This window comes from Notothenia rossii (genome assembly GCF_949606895.1).
Source record: "Notothenia rossii genome assembly, chromosome: 6".
NCBI lineage: Eukaryota > Metazoa > Chordata > Actinopteri > Perciformes > Nototheniidae > Notothenia > Notothenia rossii.
This window is the reverse complement of record NC_136909.1, coordinates 74,787,394-74,801,289: the sequence shown is the minus strand read 5'-3', so window position 1 is coordinate 74,801,289 and position 13,896 is coordinate 74,787,394. Positions and strand designations below refer to the sequence as shown.

Genomic DNA, 13,896 nt, shown 5'->3' with positions numbered 1-13,896 from the left:
TGATTTCATTTAAGTTATTTTATAAATCTAAACATAAACATTATAATGCTTACAGCATGAATGAAAAGTGCCCAATCTAGCATGAGCAAAGACAAAACAAATGTTTTGTTTCTGTCTATGACTTTTTCCCCCCCATAGATTGTAATATAATAATAAAAGCTTTGTGTTTAATGTGTAATATTTATCAGAACAGTTGAAAATCCTTGTTTTATGAATGACCTCTGAAATATGCCTTAGTTCCAATCAACCATTTTAGATTTGTGATGGCAGAAAAGGTGCAACTAGTAACATAACGCTGGTGCTGTTCCATTTGATTGCCCCAGAAAGCTGTGGCAGTGAGCCGGTGTACATGCTAACAGAGCGCTGGAACTGGAACACCTAAATGCAACGCAGCCATAATTAACGTTGTTAATGAGGTTACACGTGTGCTATTCCTGCCATCACATGCTATGAAAAAGGCCTGCATTATCATCAATGAGCTGAACCAACATGTCTTTGACACATCTGAATTCGAACATTGAATGGCTCACATATTCATTATCAGGGCTTTTGTTTCTGACTGTGAACCTGGTTTGGAATAAACTAAATTGATTGTGAATCACATTAGACTACAGTATGTCTACCCCTGCTTGAAATGAGAATACTTAACTGCCACTATAACAGTGAAACAAACCTGGCTAAAATAGGACAATAAGCTCTTAAAGCTTAAAAAGTTATGCCTCAGAATGGTTACCTGGATTGATGAAGAGAAGAGAAGGTTAGTGGATTTCTTTGCTCTGGATCTCTGTTCTGCTGTGTTCAGATACGGCCCACAGAAATGTGTGCTGATAAATTACCGGAAAGCAGAGCATTTGCATTATGCCAAGCTACAGTATCTGACTGTATCTGCCCTGTCGGCCCCAAGAGAGATGACCTGGATCACAGCTTGTAATTGAAAAGCTAACTGATGCCATCTTTATTTTGCCCTGATAAAAAGACATGCACGAGACAGGGCATCAGCGTAATCAAATTTACAAGCAAAGATAAAGAAAGAGGAAGTTGTTTAAAAGAAACACAGTGCAGACATTTGGATGTGATCAAATCAGTGTCCTAGAGCAACAAAGCATGTCTTAACTCAAGTATATTTGAAGCATACTGCAAGTGTGATGCTACTTTTTTCAAACATGGCTTAACACTTAGATTGGAAAAAAAATATTTATGTGCGCAAACAACAAATCTGCATAATGCAGTTGGTTTGAACTGGGCTGTGCTCACAGTGTGCTCTCAGCTATAACCCATAATATGTGTATTCATACAGATGCATTTTAAAGTAGTGCTCTGCAGCAGCTGCAATCAGCCCGCTTCATTCTCAGGGACATTAATCCAACTAAGAGCATTGGGTCAAATTAAGCAAAATGGCATTGTGATTAACGTTATGCATCCTTTAAGGCACATAGGTGAAAGCCCACACTGCTGCATTGGGAATCAGGCATAGGCACGGTCATGAACCCAGTGACAGATGTGATGTGACAGTCACAGTGCAGAGATTCAGAGAGAGAAGGGCAGAACATGGCAAGCTAACAATGTGCATCTCATTTATTGGAGCAAGTTAAAGAAAAGATGGCTGAGTAATCCTAGAGTCACAGAGCCATAGGGGGTTTTAGGTAATCCCTATATAAAAGCCAGTGAAAATATCTCCCTGTCAGTCATGTGAGCATAGTTCCCTAAGGTCTAATGCTTTATGGAGCAAAGGGAGAGAATGTAACTGATGGCAGGAAATTGTAAGATCAGGTCATACTCAATGACAAAAGACTCATTACGATCAGGATCCTCACATGCAGAGGATAATGCTTGGTATTCATGGTCCACTAATGAAGTCTATGTCAACATTAGACTACAAAGACAATTAAAAAGTGGTAAATTATGCTTCGTGTTTTTCTTAAAGCATCCCATATTGGGAAAAAGACATTGCACAATGTTGAACAAGGTCTGCATGCCAATTCAATGTAGACCCTTAGACTTAGATTTGCTACCTCGGAAATATTTTCTATTTTATAGGTATGTTCGTTAAGCTTTTTGTTTCAATTTGAAAGTAAACATTTATTTTCTGTGTGTTCTTGCATTAGCAGCTTACATCTTGGGTTGCCAATGTCAGGATGAATTATAACTATTTTATTGATCCAGTGACCTTCCAATTAATTCTATCATCAGGTCAAAAGTTTTTTTTTCCAATACTTTGATTTATGATCAATACTCCCTGCATGCCTAATAAAATTCCCATCAGCCTCAGCTGTAGCCCAATGCGTAGTACTAACAATCTAAATGTAGGATGCTCAGCAAATGTGCCAAAGTGGATAGTGAAGAGTTTAATTAATTTAATAGAGAGTAGCCAATCATTTGAGTCAGAATGAAAAGCATTGGAGCAACAGTTTGGCATTATTATTATATATATTTTTTTTTATAAACTTTGTCTATGGATTTTTTAAACAGAGATGACAGAGCGATTGTGATTGACAGTGTCACATTACAGTTGTGCAGATCAACAACATTACAACAAGACAGACAAAAAAAAAAAAAACAATCGGCTTGGTCACACAGCAAAACACAAACAAACACATAACCTCATTCTCTTAATGATGGTAATAGTACAAATACATTTAAAATGCTTCACATATACATATACGTATATATATATATATATATATATACATATCCATACATATACATATCAAATAATAATAAAAAATAAAAATATATATACACATACATATCCGGGAAGGTCATCCTACATTATTATTATATTTGTTATATTGAGTTGTTAGTTTGTTTTTGGCAGATTTTGTTGGAGAGATCGATGGTAGCTTCTTAAAAACACGGTTTCCATTCTTTTAGGCGCAGCTAAGCTAACTGACTGCTAGCGCTAACTTAATAATAAGGGGGGTCCCTCTCTCTATCACTATCAGAATAAGCAAAAATTCCCAAAACAGCTGCAGTTTAAAGCTTGATACCAGTTGTATCACATAACTTGGTATTTCCTTTGGTTAAAGAGTTATAATGTGTTTTTAATAATAGTATGTTTTGTATTAGATGGTATACATGCAAGTTATCCATAATACTTTGAGATTGAAAAAGCAGTGACAACAGCCTTACAAGTCTTGTTTAATTCAAAACCAAACACAAAAAGCAAACCATTGGCAGCACTGCTAAATAATGCATAGGGTTCTAAAATGAGAGATAGCTTCACTCAGGGACAAGCCACGGTAAGAGTACTTATAAATAATTATTGGGATCCTATCTTCTTTGTCTGATGTCATATGGTTCATCATGTATGCATTGTCTTTCTCACTCCTGCAACCATCACTTAGAAATGCAGCTTCTGTTTAATGACATTCAATCAATATCAATCATAAGACATGACAAACGGGAAATTACAAACTGCTCAGGGACCTTTTTTGTTGTTTTATGTGAACTTAGTAGTCAGTGAAAGGAAGCATGGAACACATTTTCTAGGGTAGATGTTGCATTCAGTTCCTGTATCCTGCAGTTGGCAACAACAATCAAAACGCCTGATTTAATACTGTAAAAAGGACAGAATGTTAATCTGAAATGAAAAGACATCTTGATATGACACATAAGACAAGGTGTATAAAGGTGTATGCCTTTGTTGCATGATTCCACTGTATTGTTTTTGTATTGGCTATTCTGAAGTCTACCCAATTTTGATCTGAGTTTCTGATGCAATTCTCTTATCTCGGCATAACTTGGAAGCATTATTTTTATGTAAATGCACGAACAGAGTTGTATACTCTGAGCTTTAGGGTTTCCAGATGACACTGGGCTCAGAAACACTGCATTAAGAGACTACATGGTGTAATACCTATTACTGAAAGATTTATTTCTTTGTTTCCTTACAATAATGTTGACAAAGTGACAGAAATAAACATGAGGAAACCAGAACTATTGAACTGTGGCTTGAGCAAAACATTTCAGATATACCCTGCCTACAAAAGCATGCAGTTGCTATAGCTACAGTCTGGCAAACACAATCAAGGATCACTTTTACCCCCTCCTGAATTAATTAACAATACGAGCATATTCTAAAAAGTCTGGAGACAAAGATTGCATCTGAGCTAAATCAGGTGTAATGTTATGCATTCGCCATTTAAATGGCTCATAAATGCTCAAGTTTCTTTCACAACAATTACTGAAACAAATGGTTCTTTGAAGACTAAAATATAATGGTGTTCCTTTGTGATTCACTGAAATTCACCTTAGATAAAGCAAATTGTTAGAAAGAAAATCCATTCCTGAGAATGTATTTGGTAGTAGATATATTATACATGAATACATAGCCTGAGGCTGGCTAGCCTAACTGCTCTCTCAGGCATGTTTGGACTGTAAAACACAACATCAGTCACGCTTTATTTCCTCGTATCCATTTGACCTCCCAAATAATGGTCATCCCCAACAGTTCCCTTCTTATAGGGACAGTTCAGAGAAGCAGAGAAAGGCAGTTTCGACCAAGAATGAATGTCAAATGTTGTGTTTTCATAGCCACGTTTGCTCAAAACAAAAGGTGCAATCAGACACACACACACGCACGGACGCACGCACACGCGCGCGCACCCACCCACACACACACGTTGAAGCCTGCTTCTTCAGTGTCTGTCATGTACAGGCGTTGCTGTGGCGCCACCTACTGCATCTGCATTGTATTATATCAGTTAGGGCGGACTCACCAAAACTGTTTCAACAAAGGCCTAACAATCTGCTACCAATCCGTGTATCTACGGACCATTCGTTTTTCTTTAATAAAAAAGTAAATGGAAGAGCGTCTGAGAGGTGTTTTTGCTTTTTAGCTTACTAAATGGTCAAATGGACGGTCATTGGAGCGAGGGGCGGGGCGAAACTCGCGGAAGTGATTTCAAAACAAAAGCACTCGTTTGCTAAAATACACCAATGAGGTATCAGCTCACGCCTTCAGCTCTCTATCCTGCCTTGTAACATTTTGCTGTCCCTTTGACGAGTCACGGATTACACGGAGATACATACACGAATTCCTACCGAATGTAGATTCACACATACAACTAATCTAAAAATAACTCTAAGCTAAATGCTTGTTTTATTCTTTAATTTATACTAATCAGTTTCACCACTTTTCACCAAATGATTATATAGTCAGTCAAAGAGTTTTTGGTGACTTAATAATATTAAATGGGAGTTTGGCTGAGTTTTACTGTGTAGAAAGCCTCACTTATTTGAATAAGTTATGTTGCATGTGTGTGAACAGCACAACATTAATAGTAGGCCTTTGCGTGTCTATCAAGCTGGAAACACACACAACAAACAGCTTTAGGAGTCCACAGGAGACTGTAGGCCACAATGGATTAAAACAATCAAAAAATCTAAAAGACATGACAACTGATGGTGATAATGTTAACTTTGATCCTGACAAGGATGTCAGGATGGAGGATGGAGGAGGCTCCGTGTGTGAGTGAGTGAGTGTGTGTGTGTGTGTGTGTGTGTGTGTGTGTGTGTGTGTGTGTGTGTGTGTGTGTGTGTGTGTGTGTGTGTGTGTGTGTGTGTGTGTGTGTGTGTGTGTGTGTGAAACCAGAAGCGAGAATAATTGATTATTGTTAATCTTTGGTTACTTTCAATTTCTATAAGAACACTTTTGGAAATAAGCTTATAAAAGAAACTGAAACACAATTGAACAAAGTATTGAGTGTACTTCAACAATCTTTGTCAAGAAAATGTATATATTTATCCTTTTTTGAAAGGAGAGAAGCTATTATTTACTACAATGCTAAATTCACAGTGAAGGAAACTAACATCTAGAGTTTTAGTCATGATCATCAACATGGGCTTTGGGAAAACACAAACTATGCAATAATTAAACTTTTTTTGAATCCATGTCAGCTGTCACGTTTCCGACCAGAAACACGTATCGCACGTAGGCCTAGACCTCCGAGCAGGGCAGTCCTTCCATACAGGCCGATCACGCAGATCCCCCCAACCCCCCGTCGACGCTCGCGAAACAGCAGGGCCCCATAACTTTGCGTGGGGCCTCAAATTGGCCGGCCCTGCCTCCTATAGGCATACGTGCGATACGTGTCAGTCCCAGCTGCCGTAGGCAAGAATGGATCTTTTCACAGCTCTTTCATCATATCTGTTTTTTGTCCAAAAACGTGTGTCTTCTCATTGTTTCATGACACTCTGAAAACATGCGATGACTGCTCTGTCGAATTGATTGTTGAATGTCATATTTCGACAGTAAAATAATATTAGAAAAACAAAAAGCTATGAAGTTTGGTTGGGGGTCGGTCGCCTGCAGGGTCAGGGTGGGCCCTTGACTCATCAAAGGGACAACAACATGTTACTAGGCAGGGTAGAGAGCTGAAGGCGTGAGCTGATACCTCATTGGTTAAGAAATAAAGAGGGCGGAGACTCCCGGCTTGGGTATTTAAAGCTTTGTTCCATTGTTGCGAGTGTGTTTTCCATCTGATTCTCTCAGTAGGCAGGTCCCACCGGAGGAGGATACCACTGCACTTTTTTTTTGTAAAGATGTCTTTTTCTTGCAATCATTCCCTGGACGGCAGCTTTCGTCCTTCCCCAACGGAGAACAGGGGTTCAAAGCGGCTGTCCTGGGGCAGCCTGCTGCAGAGGCTGACTGAGCTGAAGGGGATCAGTCACAGGGTCCCAGCAGATCATGGCAGCAGGAATGCAACTGGTGAGTGCTGTAGCCTTTTGTCTTAGCAGGGTCCATTGTGTTTTGTTTTGTTTGTAACCACGGTGTATTTAAATGTTAGTTGACTTGTTAAAGAGAGAGCTTGAACTGACAAAGAACAAAAGGGTTAAAGAAAACGGATGCTTTTCATGATGACCTATTTTTTTTGTTAGTCATGCTCATCTGTTTGCAACTCTTATCATATATATATCAATATACCAATTACTGTATATAGACTATTCTGCACAGTTGCTATTATTTTCTGTTTATATTATTATATTTTATTTACTTGTAGCCTACTATTTGATCTGTTTTATTGTGTTGCACTGTTGAAGAAGCCTGTGACCTAAGATTTTCATTGTCCTAACTACACTGTAGCTATGCACAGGACAATAAAAGCCTTGAAACCTTGAGCTATGAGATAAGATTTTAACTTTAATTATCTTTATTTCAGGTTCTGTGGCAGACTTGTCCCTGTCAGAATCGGAAAGCAGTTTCTTCTGTTACCCCCTGGAGGAGACACTGGCTACTGAGGTTGTAGCAACAATAGCACAAAGTCTCAACAAAGCCTCACACATCCTGGGCTACTCCAAACTGATCCTTCCAAACTGTCTACTGCTCAATATCAGCCAAGAGCTGCTGCACCTAGCTGTGAACGAACCCTGCGGGCTCAGGGGAGCGCTCATCGACCTGTGTGTGGACAGGGGGGACCCGGGCACAATATGCACCCTGGACCAAATAGCAGTGGATGCCACCCTGGTTTCAACCTTCCAAGTGACCCTTGTCCTGAGGCTGGAGTCCAGTGGATTGTGGCCGAAGGTTCAGAAGCTCTTCAAGGGAAACAGGTCACTACAGACATCTGGAAGGCACCAGCGCTCTCTGAGGCTTAGTTCGAGTTTTAAGGCGATAAAGAGGAAATTGTATTGTTCAGGGGAGCTGCTGATTGAAGAGTGCTGCTGACTCAGCTGAATTGAATTCATGTGTACTGCGAAAGGATATTGGGTTAACCATTGCCTTTCTTAAAGGCATTATCCTATGGCTCCAAATGGCACTAACAAGGACTGTACTCAATTAGCATCAAACTGTCTTTGTATGTGTGTATCAAACTTTCCCAGGACCCAACTTATGTCTCATGGCAGCTATACTCACCTGATTGCAGGTGACTCAACAGTGAAGACTCATGTTCGAACATGGATCAACTACTTTCCTATGATTGTAAAGTCACAGTCGCGAGGGAATGACCTATGTATTTGATAGTCAAATATTACCTGAAATGTGCATTTGTTTTTATAACAACTTAAGAACATACAAAATAAATGATTTTCTATGATATCTGGTAAGCAATCGATGACTCCTCACAAAGCATGAGTGTGTGTGTGTGTTTGGAGCTGACCATTTGACCTTTCATCTCCCACCATCAACAGGTCAAAAGCTGTCCAATACTCATTAACAAATAACTGCAAAACTAGTCACATTCAAATCTACTTTGTGTTTCATGCTTATTAGCACATGCTAGCAAGCTAACACACTGTACTTCAATATTGAACATGGTAAACATTACACCTACTTAGTATTAGAATGTTAGCATTGTCACTGTTAGCATGATAGCATGCTGACATTAGCCAAGGCTTGTTTTAAGGAAAAAAGAAGCTCAAGTCAATTATCGGACAAATTTAATTCAAATAAACTTTTATACAATATTAGCATGTTAATTTAATAAATATGGTTTACTTTTATTTGTGCAACAATTTCAATACTTATGATCCAACAGGCTACAAGCAAATCCACAAAATAACATTATAGTAAATGATATTAACTCCAATAAACCCTGCACTGTTAAAAGTAAAATGAATATTTACATTGGTTAAGAACTATAAAAATTACACACTTTCCTTGTGAGTGGCTCAGACATATGTCTATGAGAAGGCCATGAGGTTTCTCAAAATGTTTAAGGAAAACATCAAAGACTGGGACAGAGAAAGCTAATCTTAGCCGCTTTGTTTATCGTTCAAATAGACAACTATGCTCTCACTTTCCACCGTGACGCCCAGCGGACTCTCACCATCTTGAAGACACTAGAGTAAGAAAAATGTCAGCAGTCAACTCAAAGCTTCTCACAGTTCTACAGGAAGTCAATCTACACCAAGTTGCAGAGAGGTTCCCCGATGAGGTCTGTTGCCCACTGCATGTAAGGCATTTTTGATTCTCTTGGTTTGCTGCAGAAATATGCTCCAATTTCAGTAGGCTCAGACCGATTGCTTCTAAATTAGATTCAAGTACCGAGAACCTGCAGAAAAAAAAGAATAGATGATAGTTATGCAGCAGTCACTCCACATGGGAGGAACTGTTGGATTCCTATACACGCACAGATGACCTCTACACAGATCACTCATTAACACCAACACTTGTGCAAAGCTCAGTATCAAAGAACAGCCACAAGAAGAAATTGAATATACCGACAATTATGCATGTTTTAGCCAATGAACAACTATCATTTCAAGCTTCTCATAGCTGTGCAACTTTTTTAAATTATACTATATGTGTTTCCTACATTGCAGGCAACCTTGGATTTTTGTTCTTGTCAGTATTTAAATCAACTAGCAGAGTCTTGCTAAAGATGGCTAATCACAGTGATCCATTAGTTGCTTTAATTGACCGCGTTTCTTTTTATTGCTCAAACGTCTGTCATCACTTGCTCTGACCTGTTTGAAAAACTGTTTTGGTCGGTGCTGCAAAGTGCTTGTGGGGACTCCCCGACATCCGAGACAACATAGCTGACTCTTAAATATATCAGGTATCAGTCCTTGCTTGGAACTGCTTTACTGTGTGTCAATATGGTGAGTGGTAACATCAATGTGGAAAGGTGGGAATCAATCCAGACACAGTAGTAAATGCACTGTAATGTCATTGTGGTGGTTGTGGCAACTTACCCATATGTGCACCCATGAGTGGTTTCTAGCCATCCAGTATAACCTGAATCTCAGATAGTCTGGAACAGCTTGGAGTCTCCATTTTCTGTGCCCTCTGGTACAACTCTGAATCTCCAAAGTAACGAGCGCGATACAGTAATCCTTCCTCTGAAAGAACAAGAGGAGAGTGTGTAAGTACGCTAGGTCTCTATCAACTATTCTTTAAATATCACATGTTAAGTAAATCCTTTGTTAACTTTAAACACAGTGGTATTTAATGTCACAAAAGTTCAAAATCATGGTGTCACACTGTACAAATGCAGTACTGTTGAGTATCGGATCTGATTAGTATTAGACAAAAACATGTGCAGATTTATTTAATTATAAATCAAACATTTGTTGTGTTCAGCCCGACTTACTCTGCTGCTTCTCTTTCCAACAGTTGTTTCTGAGGTTTGAGATGTAGTCTTCTTCCACACTTTTCTCAACGTTCCTCAGATTTTTCCCAGAATATTCTTCGTTGAAGCGGTCTCCCACATAGAAAAGCACCTTCAGGTTCGATGTATGCCTTTTCTGAATATATCCAGCTGACCTGTTGTATAGAGGAGACATAATAACTATGAGTGAGACCAATGGGACATTTCCCACAGCATCAGAAAGCTCTGAGTGGAGAAACACTTACGGGCTGTATCTAAGGCTATAGGGAGGCTGCGTGACCATCATCTGGCTCAGAGCAGAAACAACGATGAGGATTAGGATGGGCATCATCTGGACAAACAGAGCCAGACCTCCCTGTCAAGAGAGAGAAAAAAACCTTCAATAACTGTTTCGCAAACACAGTGCATCAGCTGGTTTCAAATTCAAGTGTAATTAAAGGATTAGAGACGGGACTTACATCTCTCTGCTGTTCTCCTCGTCTTTCTTGCCTATTCTGGTGTGCAAAGTGCATTCTTCCATTCCTGTAAACGTGTACGTTACCTGTAAAGAAATGAAAATAAAGATTGAAGTGCTACAACTTCTAGCCATTGGAAATTGAGGCACAATAATATTTAAATCCAATCACAGCAGCTGGGTTTCCTGATAATCATTACAAACTCAACAAAACAAAAAAGGGAAGTGTGACTGGGCTTACATGCAGAGTAACATTTTTACCAAGGTTGATCAAGGAAGCAAAACATTATTTGGTTATAGGCTCCAAATAGTGCAGACAATACAATACACTCAAGTGCGAAGCATGTAGAAATGCTACTACTGAGCTGTCCACTACATGCATGCATCTGTGAAACACATTAAAAGGTTTTGCTGTATGCTCCTACAGTAAAATATTAATGGTAGATAATGGCACTGTGACTAAGGTACTCTATTGTTGAATAAAGTCAGACATGTTTCTTTTAAAATCAAAATCAACAGACAAACATTAAAGACCAGTAAGAAAGGATATATAGATATATATATACATAAGAATGCAATCACTAAAGATGGGATCTGTCTGTTCCTTTTGTTTGGCTTGTTGAAGAAGAAAGCAAAGGCAGGGCAAAAAATAAGGAGATTCACAAGGACAAACAGCCATTCAAACTGCTCTATCTCATTTACTCTCAGAGAATGGGTGCTGATAAGGGCTGAGTAAAGTCAGCAGGCAAAACCATCAGCCTTTACCTTTAAGTCAACGCTTAGGGTTATGCAAAACACAGTTAAGGATAAGGCTTGCTCTCGAATGGGTTCCTGAGAAATGTTACTCCAAACATGAAAAACAGAGAAAAACCAAAGGCTCTCTAGCACTGCACAAGTACAACATCCGTGATTGACCCTCGATTCATTGTTGTTTGTTTTAACTTGTGATGTGTCATTTTGTAAAGCACTTTGAGCTGCATGTGTTGTAGGAAAAGTGCTATAAAAATAAAGCTTTATTATTTATTATTATCTGGCCTCTACTTACTTGATGGGAAGCCTCCACCAAAGAACATGTTGAAGAGGTCCTCAGGTGAGATGTCTGCTTCAAAATCACGATGTTGTCTCTGTCTGGTGGGGTTTGTTCTCTCTTCTCCATACTGGTCATACTGCTTTCGTTTGTCAGTGTTACTCAGCACGGCATAGGCATTGCCAATAGCTGCAAAAACACACAAAAAGGCCCACACAAATGTGGACTTAAGTAAGCTCCCATTCACATGTCTTCTACAGAACAGCAAAGGAGATAACTTTTAAATTACCTTTAAATGCCTCTGTGGCTCCAGGTGCATGATTTTTATCTGGATGAAATTTCAGAGCCAGTTTTCTGTAAGCCTTTTTAAGATCCTCCTCAGAGGCGGCCTTTTCAACCCCCAGAATTTGGTAATAATCTTTACAGCTCTTAATCCTGCAGTACAGCAACAGAAACACCAACCAGAGAGATAGTTAGCAGATTGCAAGGGGAAAATGGAATCACACAAATATTAATAACACACAAAAACACTTTTCACACTATAAACAAAACATTTTAAACCATTTTGAAAAATAACATTCAATCAGTTATTTCAACATTATTTCTTAGGATGCTGATTGCTCTTTAAAAACACAAGACAACTGTAGACTTACATTGAATAGTCAGAAAAAATAAAAAGAGCCATCTGAATATAATAAGTGTAATCCGGCTTTAGTTGTTGCCCTTGATTTTTGCCCCTTTTAATATTCTTATGTCACTGGTGGGGCTTAAATGCAAAAATACTATAACAAATATTCCAATCAATCCATTCCTTGTCTGAAAAAATATTTGGGATTTAGTTTTTCATGTGACTGCCATAACATGTATTGTTTCTACTAAAGGCAGTACTTAATAAATACATTAGACTTTTTCAGTTGAGTGTCATGAACAATAAGAGGCTCTAGCTACTTGTAAATCACACACTTTTAGTGATTACATTTTTTATGAAAACACACTACACCTAAATAGGCTTTTCTCTAAGGCTAAAATGTCACACTATTGAATGATGTAAAGGAACTGAGTAAAACATGTCCTGATGTCTGAATTTGATCAGCTCTAGTGTGTGGTTTGTACATTTAAACTAAGACAAAAGAACAGATCCACATTGCACTGACTTTCTCACAGCCTCCAGCTGATCTGCAGTGTATGGTTTGGCCGACTCTGAGGCCCCCCGGGCGGAGACATCGGGCTCTTCTCCGTGGCTGCGTTGCCTCATAGTGGGCCCGTCTCCGTTCACAGGACTGCCATTCTCATCTGGGGGCTTTCCATTCTGGGCTAGCGACTCCAATAAGTCTGAAGGAAAAAAAGTGGGGCAATATTATGTAAGGATGACACTCGAGTCTCGTTCATAATCAGATATCCACATTAACAGGGCCCGGTGCCCACAGTGACTATTATCCACCCCATGAACACATTACATGAATGCACATTTTAATACTGAAACCTGCACAACCCTTTGAACATGTTGCACATTTCTGCTCCATACTTCATATTTTTAAATGTGCACAGCTCTGCAGTTTCAATAGAGTATTTGTCACATTTTCTTTTACTGTACTCAGTTTCTTACATATTTATATTTTGTGTAAATATTGCCTTTATTTTTATATTGTTACAATAGCCTTTACAATAGTACAATTGTTTGCTTCTTTTCTATCTGTGACTTTGTATGCACCATTTAAACCAAAGCCAATTCCTCGTATGTGTAGACCTACTGATTCTGATCCTGATAATTCACTAGCACAGTAAGCTATCGGCTAGCACTGAAGCTGCTAACAAGGACAGCAATGATCTAAATACCCAGTGACAATAAGATCGTACACATCTAAGACAGTTAAGTAAACAAATATGTTACATGGATCGCGGGTAGGGTCCTTAAAAACTACAAATATCAATTGTGGGAGCAGCTGTTGAAACGATATGACGGTTATGCTAACGTTAGCTGGTTTCACAGCGAAGCGATGGCCCACTAACCGACACCAACCACCGCCGTAACAGACGCTTATTCGACGTACTTTTTGCCTGGTTGGTCGGAAACAGACGCTGGGCCTTCTCTAGAAACTTCCTGGCTTTATCCCTTTGGTTGTTGTTGACGGCATTTATGGCTATTTTTATGCACCGCTCCGCCTCGTCCTTGTTTGAGTCCATCGCGATGATCGCGACACAGCGGAAATGTTTACTTGCCCTGGGACGCACATAAATGACGCCGAGACGTTATCTGGCTCGTAAATAATACGTCATGGCAGTTTGAAACCACCAGCATGCACTTCATTAACGTCGGGCAGAAAGTACGTCTTTAATCTGCAATATTTAAGGTCAGATGTTTC

At 39.2% G+C, this 13,896-nt stretch overlaps 2 protein-coding genes across 2 annotated transcripts; one reads left to right on the top strand and one right to left on the bottom strand.

Moving 5' to 3' along the window:
• The first annotated feature begins 5,605 nt into the window (after positions 1-5,605).
• On the top strand, positions 5,606-8,639 carry LOC307043192 (DNA damage-inducible transcript 4 protein-like). Its single transcript, XM_079687496.1, has 2 exons — positions 5,606-6,709; positions 7,161-8,639. The coding sequence occupies exons 1-2, from the start codon at positions 6,544-6,546 to the stop codon at positions 7,664-7,666; spliced, it is 672 nt and encodes a 223-aa protein (XP_079543622.1). The 5' UTR covers positions 5,606-6,543; the 3' UTR covers positions 7,667-8,639.
• On the bottom strand, positions 8,363-13,813 carry dnajb12a (DnaJ heat shock protein family (Hsp40) member B12a). Its single transcript, XM_079687493.1, has 9 exons — positions 13,585-13,813; positions 12,688-12,865; positions 11,823-11,968; positions 11,552-11,722; positions 10,511-10,593; positions 10,298-10,407; positions 10,035-10,207; positions 9,637-9,783; positions 8,363-8,993 (listed from the first exon to the last, which is right to left on the bottom strand). Exons 1-8 carry the CDS (start codon positions 13,715-13,717, stop codon positions 9,662-9,664), a joined length of 1,116 nt encoding a protein of 371 aa, XP_079543619.1. The 5' UTR covers positions 13,718-13,813; the 3' UTR covers positions 8,363-8,993; positions 9,637-9,661.
• Between the last annotated feature and the right edge of the window lie 83 nt (positions 13,814-13,896).